This window comes from Schistosoma mansoni (assembly GCF_000237925.1).
Source record: "Schistosoma mansoni, WGS project CABG00000000 data, chromosome 3 unplaced supercontig 0044, strain Puerto Rico, whole genome shotgun sequence".
Classification (NCBI taxonomy): domain Eukaryota; kingdom Metazoa; phylum Platyhelminthes; class Trematoda; order Strigeidida; family Schistosomatidae; genus Schistosoma; species Schistosoma mansoni.
In genome coordinates, this window is record NW_017386006.1 from 44,156 (window position 1) to 54,295 (window position 10,140).

Consider the following 10,140-nt stretch of genomic DNA (forward strand, 5'->3'; position numbering starts at 1 on the left):
GAGTGCGGCTATTGTCAATCGGGTATAATTTGGAATTAGTTATCTCACCGTCTAGTCATGTTAGATATGTTTATTTATAAGAAATGCCATCCGTCATTTTTAGTTTTATCTTAACTATACAAATAAAAGCATTAGTAAACTCACCTAAAGTGTAGTTATTTTAGGGAATTCTTAATGGAGGTTGATATAAAGTTCGCGCAATAAACTCATTTACTGTATGAGTGGTTTGAATTTAAATAGTTCTAACTTTTCGTCCGACATTCTGGTCTAAGCTTATTAAGGGAGATAATAAAGATTATCACTAAAAAATTAGGTTAAAATTAATTCTGTACTAAATTCTTATTAATTCAAACTTTGAATATGACTCAAAAAGGGATTTAAAATAGATTTTTAATAACCTGGACTTCCGTTGATAATTTTGATAATTTCACTGAAAATTCTCCGACTAGAATGCCAGAAGTAAGGTTAGGACTATTTAAACCTCAATCATTCAGTTATGTTACATATAAATTCACATTCAATATAAAAGAAGGTTTTTGTTTTCATCTTGGAACACATTCCACTAAAAAGGTCGACGTGTTTTTAATAGCGTCATCTGTCTGCTATTGTACACAATGTTGTTGTAAAATCGCTCGAAATAATATGTACTTAAATAACTTCAAATTTACTATGTTACGCCTAGGCCATCGCTATTAAAAAGTTAAAACCAAACCTACAATTCAAAAGGACACAGTTGTAAATCTCTCACTGACCTGGTAACTTTTATTTTTCAGTGCCTAGTTACGTAGTATTTTGTTCCATAATCTCAACAATAAATTTCTTTTTTCCATTCAGGGGTCACTTTTGAGTTTTATTCATTTATCTCTGTTGATTTATTTAATTTTATGGTTATTATAATGTAACGGCATCAATTTTGAGTTTCTAAGAACATGTATCCATGCGTTTGAAAAACTTTCTTCTAGAATTTTAAAATTTAGTAACATATAAATATTCATTAAAAAGAATCACGACGTTTCAGTGAAGAGAATTTTCTTTTCGATGATATCATTTCTTGAATGAGTACAATCGTATTTTTAGGTAATTTTTCACATATAGTCTATAAAAAAATGAAGAGGTTTTACGAAATCATCAAAGATGGTCAAACTTATTCTAGTGAAATTTAATCAAAATGAAGTAGAGCAGAACTCTGAACTGTTTTCTCCAACAAGAAGCTCATTCAGAGAAATATGAAGAATTGTACGACCAGTGTAATCTGCTCCACAAGAGAGAGCACGTTAACTAACAAATGTACACTGAGGTGGACCAAAGCGGCATTTTATACAATTGTACAGCTTCAGAAAATAATATCATTGAAAAGAGAATTTTCTTCGCTAAAAAGTCTTCCTTCGTCTACTTTATTAATTTTTTAAATTCTTCCTAACTGTAATCGTTTCTTTTACCAGTCTTCAGTCACATGTTATAAAGTATGTACATTAGTTGTAAACAATTATAACTGCTTCATTTGTATTTGTTATTTAAATATTCCGATTGATGTTGAAGACTGCAATTTATCAGTCTTTTTGAGCATATGTGCATCATGTAAAGATTGACTTGATATCACCATTAAGTCACAAGCATTATAAGCAGATATGGATGGTGGCTAGCAGTAGAATCCAAAACGGGCGTTTCATCCTCGACAGGCCTTATCAGCTGGAGATACTTGCTGGTCACAACTGATCTCTATTTTAAATTAATATTAATGTTTCTAGATTGTAAGAAGCTGAAGAGAAGATTATTGTATCCCGTGGGAAATTATGAATGGTAACTTTGTGAACTATTTATGGACCAATGTGATATGTATATTTCCTATTGTATACTTGTTAGGTAACTGAACTATTCGTATTCGTGTTCCTCTTATCCTAAGCTTTATTTTGACCTATGAACTATTATTATACCATTATTATACCATTCTTGAGTTATCCCCAGTCTATTGATTACTGTCCCCCCTATTCACAGCCACATTTGACCAATTATTGTACAAATGTTATTTTCTATTTTATGGTACGATATGATCTGTTTGATTGGTATATAAACCCAGTATGTTTGTGAATAATAATTCATATTGCAGAGGCTGTTATTAGTGTTTCGGACTTAACTGTCTGGGTTAGGCAGATAGCAGGACTGATAAGTACTCAAGACTGCTCATACGGCTATTGTGTATCATTGCTCTGATCGATAATTCGCTCTTCTCTCATTGGCGGGAATCAGCACTTTCATATATCAATCAGGGCACGCACGCTCTCACGCGATATAACAAAGATATATGAAATAAATGAATCTATCTTATTCGTAATTGCCAAAACTTTCGATCTAACCTTTGTTATAGAATATAATATTAATTTATCAATATTTTTCATTTTAGGGAACTTCAGATAAACCATTTCCACAACTTTTAACTGACAACAATCAATTGAAATCACTTGATAGAACTATTTACAAGAATTTTGAAAATATACGTCAGAAATCTAATTTATTGAAGATACGCTGTGATATGTTACAAACATATATTCATTTCTTAGAAGCACGTAAACGTTCTTTAGAACATTCCATCACTGAATTAAATCAACATTATGAAAGAAATCAACAACAATTAGAAAATAAAAGCAAACAGAATGAATGTAAAATAGATTCACAACAATTTGAAGAAATACTTACAAACCAAGTAAATTCAATTTGTAAAATGTAATTTATGTATGTGTGTGAGTGTGTGTGTGCATGGGAGAATTATGCAATGATTTGTATCTAAAAGTATACAGGTAATTTGTCACTTTTAAGTTTGTAACAATAAGGAGAAGATAAATTGTTTCATCTGTAAAAGAAGATAAACTTATATAATATATAAGAACTTTCGTCTAAATTAGAGCGAATAGTTTCACAGTAGTTGGGCGCCGAGTTGATATATTTGTAAAATCTCAGTTGAATGAATTTGAAGTAAATTCAACGTTTCGCCTGGCAATCGTTTTATTCTTAATGGCTTAAGTATTCATCAAAAGATAGATAGGGAATTTATCATTGGAAAAGGATGGCTCAGCATGATGTTGAAATTGAGAATAAATGTAATCAGAATGATCGTAGAAACAGAAATAAACTAGTTGGGAATAAAAGATTAAAGGTGAAGCAGATGGCCGTAAAGGAAGAAGAGTGTGAAGAAAGAGAAAAAAATAAGACATTAGGACCATGGTAGAAGAAGGGGTTGTACCAGTCTCTTTTGCACACACAATTCTGGTTTTACTCGATGTATGGCTATTGCTTCGGCAATGCATAGAAGATGCAATCTAAATGAATGAATAAACACGCAATAAACACTCAATAATTGTTACTTGCATTAGCTGATCGGGATATCATGAATGAAATTATATATATATAAAGTTTTATCCGGCTCACCCCTTCTATGTTTGGGTGTGTCGTCACTATTGGGTCCACACTCTTACTGTTTTTACTTGGTAATCGTACATTATTGCAACTCCTTTAACACAGAGTAAAAACATATAAGAAGATAAGTTGTTTTATCTGCAAAAGAAGATAAACTTGCATAATAGCTCGAATTAAAAATACATAAATACTTGTAAGTGTTTTTATATTCATAGAGTAAATACATGAACTGATATTCAGTTAAAAAAATTTAAATGCTTTTGTAACTCTTTTCAGTGGATAACTATAAAGTTTTCAATGTAGTCAAAGAAATAGTGGTTATTGTTCAAAGGGAAAATTATAGGTATGAATACATCATTTTTCGGAGAGATCATATGGGCTAAAAATTTAGTCTAAGAATGTTTGCAAACGAATGATAGAAATAGTACTTTATAATAATACTTACTCACTTATTTACTTGCCTACTTACTTACTTACTCCTGTTACCTCTCATGGAGGAGCATAAACCGATCACCATCATTTACCATCGAACTCTGTCCTGAAAAATCCATTCCAGTTTTTTCCAGTTTCTATTCATCCTGTTTATGCCTGTTTCCAATTCTTAGTGCATTGTGTTCTTCGGCCTTCCTCTTTTCCGCTTCCTTTCAGGATTCCAAATTAGGGCTTGACTTGTGATGCAGTTTGATGATTTCCTCACTGTACGTCCTATCCACTTCCAAAGTCTTTTCATAATTTCCTCTTCAGCTGGAAGGTTGTTTGTTCTCTCCCACAGAAGGCTGTTGCTGATGGCATCCAGTCAATGGATGTTGACTATCTTGTGTACATAACTGTTTATAAATACTTGTACCTTCTTGATAATGGTTGTAGTAATTCTTCACGTTTCAGCTCCGTACAGAAGGACTGTCTTGATGTTCGTATTGAGGATTGTGACTTTGATATTGATTGACTGTTATTTTGAGTTCCATATGTTCTTCAATTGTAGAAATGCGGTCCTTGCTTTGTCAATCCTCGCCTATACGTCTCTATCAGATCCTCCACATTCATCGATGATGCTAACCTAATACGTGAAACTTTCCACCTCTTCCAGAGTTTCTGTATCAATTTTATAATAATAGATATTATAAAATGTTGATGTTAGGGAGTTTTATTAACTAATTTTGTGCTGGTTACTACTTATCAGTAAAGGGTATCTACAATCATCAGGGAACTGATATCTTCCTTTCTAAAACTAGAGCACATATCACCTTACTTAATCAGTACCGATTGAAGGATGGCTTTGATTTTTTGATGTCGGAATAAGGATTGAATCATTATCTAATAACATAGAAAATTCAAGGAATGAGTATAAGTTGGTAGTTCACTCTGTCTGTTTAGAAACATTTGTTGGTAAATGACAGCTTTATTATTTTGCCGATAATCCAACTATTTTATATATTGTCGAAGTTGTGTTCACTAAGGTAGATCGTTTGACCTCAAAGTTTTCATTGTCTGTTTGGACGCTATCAGCACATACTTTGAAAAGAGGAGAGTTATTGGAATTTATCTTCATTTGACTAATAACTGGTCTGTTGGCCAAGAATTATGATGATTGTTATTTATAATTGTGTGGTTATTGTTTGCACTTTTTCTTCTCTGGCTGATAGATTGAGTCGATTTTGATGTGTCTAGTGATTGGTGTTTGGTTGAAATGTGGAACTTCACAACTAAACCATTCACCCAAGAGAAAATAATACTTTCAACATCTTCAAACTAAGCTATGAATAGCATTCATCATCTCATTTTCTATTATGAACCTAAAAATTTATAGAGAAATATGTTTTGTTTCTGTGGACAGTTAACTTTCCTTTTGCCTCAATGACCGTCTGATGAATTCTTTATTGTTTTTATCTTATATAATGATTATTCATCTGTCATCGGTAAAATAACAAATGCTAGTTTGAAATACATTCTGTAATTAAATTGAAGGTAGCTAGTACTTCACACAATATTAGGTCAAATATCATTATACTGGCCTTTGATTTAGGATTAAAACAACTCATTTTGTTTTATGTGATACCCACTGTTGAGAGATAATATTGTATTAACATTGAAATAACCAACTTGCGCTCGATCTCTGGAAGATCTTACATAGGCGCTACTTAAGATTTCTTAGCTATATCTAATCTGAATTCTTTGTTCGATTATCTCACATAACTTGGTATATTCTTTATATAGAAGTTGAATTATATGAGGATGTTACAATTCATTATTTTTTTCTAGATGACATATTTAAAAAAATTGAAACTAATTGACCTATGATCTCAACTATCAAAATTACTATAATATCCACAAAACCCCTTCTGATATTAATCAACATATGCTCACTAGTGACTGGTATTTCCTGGAGTTCTAGTGAGAAGCAGTGACCAATGGAGTTTAACCACGTCTGTTGTGAGATAGTAACTCACTGAAGAGATTAGAGGATGTGTCGCTCAATTTCGTGGATCGGTTGAAGTTAGACATTAACACCATCAGATGCCGGCTCAATGGTCTAGTGGTTAAGTGCTCTAGCGTGAGACTGATAGGACTAGGATTCGAATCTCGCGAGGCGGAATCGTGGATGCGCACTGCTGATGAGTCCCGGAGTAGGGCGAAACAGCCATCCAGTGCTTCCGGGTTTTCCATGATGGTCTAGCTTCAATTGACTCATGATCTCAACTATTAAAATTAGTATTTATTTATTCATTCTGGGGTATATGAAGTTTTCTTATTTTCAATCAATCATTAGTGAAATATATGTCTTCCCTTCCTTTTTATCAAATTTTAACATCTTGGAATAAATTTACAACTAAATAATAAATTTCTATTACATTTTCAATTTTCAATTTATTGTTTAATTTAAATTAGAGTATTGCGTTAGTTAAAGAAAAAGAACAAACTGCACAATTTCGATTAAAATATGAATCAGTTGAAGCTGCACGTTTTGAATTAAGTCAACAACTTCAATTGATTTCATCTGAATATGATGCAGATAAGCGATTTTATCAAAAACAAATTAGACAGTTAGAAGAAGTAAGTTATTATATTAATGAAATATGATATCCGGTTAAGTTACAATGTACCGACTATTCACAATTTATTTAAATACAATAATTATTTAGTAGTGCGCATTCACGACCTTGCATGTGGGACTCAAAACTGGGACCGTCGGTCTCACACACGGACGCTTAATCAAAAGACCACTGAGCTGGCATCCAACGGTGTTAATGTTTAACTTCTAACAATTCACGATATTGCAGGACCTCGACCATTGTTTTCAGTGAGTAACTGCTTCACAACAGACACGGCTGCCCAGTGATTCCAGGTTTTCAGTGGCGGTCTAACATTCACCCATTCATTATATCAATCTAGACTCAACAATCTCCATAACCCTATACTGATAGTAATTCTTGTTTATAAAAATTTATATCTATTTGAAAGTAGCCCAAAATGTACATGATAGTTTGAACTCTGTATAAAGTATCTTAAAATCAAAGACAAAAATAGACAGGAATAGAAATAGAGTGAAATGACTAGAATAGCTAGAATGACAATTCTCTCATAGAATTGATTGGAAATCTTAAACAAAATGAACTGTAAATATAGAATTACTAATCATTGGGAGTACAGATCAATTTAAGTTGAACAACCATTGAAAATGAGGAAACTCTAGATATCTATTTCATTCGAGTACTGGACTTCCTAGCGGTATCCATTCACGACTCCACTGAAGATCGAACCAAGAAATTTCAGGTCTCGTGAAAATAGCCTCACCTTTACACCACCAAGCCGGCAACTAGTGATTTACATATCTAAATTCAATCCTGTAACAAAATTGATCTTAATAATATTTAACACTCTAGCTACTAGTCACTTCGTTGTGAATAGATGATAGAATCGAAACACATCATTTATAGTTAACATGTTCAAACAAGACAATATGACAAAACCCATAATTAATAATTAACGAAGTAAGTGAATTGAAATTGGAAAACAACCAGTACTTCTTTATTCCCTACTACTACATTAACGAGCATTGTTTACCTTAATAGGATCAACGTAATATTTAAGGCTTATTAACTGGAAGGGGTTTTGTGGAGATTTCAGTATTCTCATAGTTGAAATCATGGGTCAATTGGAGCTAGATCACAAAACCCTTTCTGATTATAATCATATGCCCACTAGTGACTGACTTCAAGAGATATGTCCTGGAGTTCTAGTGAAAAGCAGTGACCAGTGGAGTTCTACCAGGTCTGTTGTGAGATAACAAATCACTGAAGACAATTGGTAAACGGTTGCTCAACTTAGTGGATTGGTTGAAGTTAGACATTAACACCATCGGATGCCGGTTCAATGGTCTAGTGGTTAAGCGCTCGCGCGCGAGACTGGTAGGTCCTGGGTTCGAATCTCGCGAGGCGGGATTGTGGATGCGCACTGCTGAGGAGTCCCACAATAGGACGAAATGGCCGTCAAGCAGTGCTTCCAAGTTTTCCGTGATGGTCTAGCTTCAATTGACTCATGATTTCAACTATGCTTATTAACTAATTTACCAATCGGTTCTTCCCAGTTTCTAAAAAAACTTCTAATTGTTGTTACATAACTAATTAAAAACAGTAGACACTTAATATTATCATTATTATAATAAATAGAAAGTCTAATTTATGAATATTTATACATATTCAATTATAGGAAATTCAAGAACGTATCAATAAAACTAATGAAATTAAATATATTAATGAACAATTACAAAATGAAATACTAAATTTTAAAAATCAAATAAATTCCCTAAAAGAAAAATTAAAACAAAATGAAAATGAAGTGAATGTAATTAGTCAATGTTATGATCAAAAAATAAAGGTAAGTTTTCATTTATCAGTAGTATTAATGATATAACTGTTCTTAATCAATTACTAACCTGCTTTCTTAAATGAAAAGAATATAATAACACTGTAAATTATAAAACATATTTTCACAAAATACATTTGTATTTTGATATCTCATTTGGTTTGTGTGAGGGCTGTGATACTGCCTGGGTGCCCAAACCGAAGCAGGTGGTTTTCTTAGGGGGACACACCCCGAGCCTTTGACCTAAAGATCTGATCCACAAGGCAGTGGAGCATCGTGAGGAGATGTAGTCCCATGGTAGCCGGTGACCAATGATTGATTCATACGCCATTTGTTCCTTCAGGATACTGGAGCCAGCCCATGTGCATCATTGGTTTGGAATCAGGGTTTTCCAACTCCACTATGTGAACTCTCCGTGTCCACCAATCCGGTTAAAGCGCCGGACATTCACTTTTCGTCCTCTCAATTTCGTTAACAACAGTAATGCCACTGTGAGAAGGCAGTGATTAGGACTTCCCTGGAAGAGGCTATATACGTGTGGCCGTGTGAGACCATTTCGAGAGGGAGAGTGGACTCTCCCCACTCTCGGCCGTACCAGGGCATTTGGGGGCATCTATAGGTTACTCTCCTTGTAAATCGAGTAAAACAACAACATGTAAACTTGTCCTGATAGATAAAGATTGTTCATCTTCTCAAACCCTATGGCGGGCCAAAACAGATTTGAAAATTGTTCACACAGTTCTTGGTTAGTGTTAGGTAATTACAGTAGGAATTAGGAGTTAGGGTTAATATTACGAATTAATATTATCCATAGGGCAAATATTCTCTGTAGCCATATATAGATGAATAAATGTTGGACAGAAATGCTGTCCGTAAAATATAGTTTCAACAGGTTTAGGTTTGTTCCTGAATTAAGGGTTTATGGTTAGGAATTGGGGATATTGCTGATTGACCTTTTATATATGTAATCTAAAGAGACAAAATTAAGCATCTATATGTTTGAAACTATTATTTTTGCTCTATGTTTTCAAAAAGTAATGTTTTGCTATCATTTTAAACGTTTTGAGCGGTATTTCTACAGGTGGATATGTGCCACACCAGTAACCAGGGTTCAACAATCTTAGCTGTGAAGGATGTAGTCGCCTAATATATCAAATCGACTGAAGTTAGGAATGTGAACCACTAAATTCCGACTCAATGGTTTGTAGGTTTAGGGCTCTATACAAGATCCATAAATCTTATATTTGATCTTTAATGGGGTCATGGGTATGCATTAAACTAGTTTAAAATTTTCCAATTTATACTATGCATGTAATTTCTCTAGAACTAAACAAACTTCTCATATTAGTGTTTCAGTTTTGTTTTTTCTATTTACTTTTATTCAAACATAAAAGTAACCAATCATTGAAAATTTATATTGTTTTCTACGTTAAATTAAATTAACAAATTAGTTACATGGAGGGTAACAAAAAAGAGCAGATTAAAACAATTATGCCGTAATATGTGTGTTTTTTTCTCTCCAGTGAATGCATATTTTAACATAAATAGATAAATTATGCGTCACTATGGTAGTTTGAAGAAAATAAGGTCAGTATATACATATGACATGTGATCTTTAAAGTGATCGAAAATGGAAAGTATTAATATTATAGTAAACAAAACACCGGTTGGGGACAATCAAATGTATTTAAGCAAAAATTACAGACTATCTCAATATATTCTGATAACCATACAATGAACATGGTGGGCAGAGATGGATAGTGGCTAGCAGTGGAATTCAGGACGCGCGTTTCGTCCTATTTTGGACTCGTCAGCTGAATGTACCTGCATCTCAGAGTTGATGTTCACTCTGGGACTCGAACCCAG

At 33.3% G+C, this 10,140-nt stretch overlaps 1 protein-coding gene across 1 annotated transcript in view; it reads left to right on the forward strand.

Annotated features, from left to right (window-relative positions):
• Positions 1–10,140, forward strand: part of Smp_000350.2 (hypothetical protein) — a gene marked incomplete at its 3' end in the record, with an annotated part of 32,302 nt that overhangs the window by 3,452 nt on the left and 18,710 nt on the right. The window contains exons 3-5 of the mRNA XM_018791407.1: positions 2,402–2,657; positions 6,311–6,462; positions 8,119–8,286. Of these exons, the coding sequence (XP_018645356.1) occupies positions 2,402–2,657; positions 6,311–6,462; positions 8,119–8,286 (576 nt within the window). The remainder of the gene's footprint in view (positions 1–2,401; positions 2,658–6,310; positions 6,463–8,118; positions 8,287–10,140) is intronic.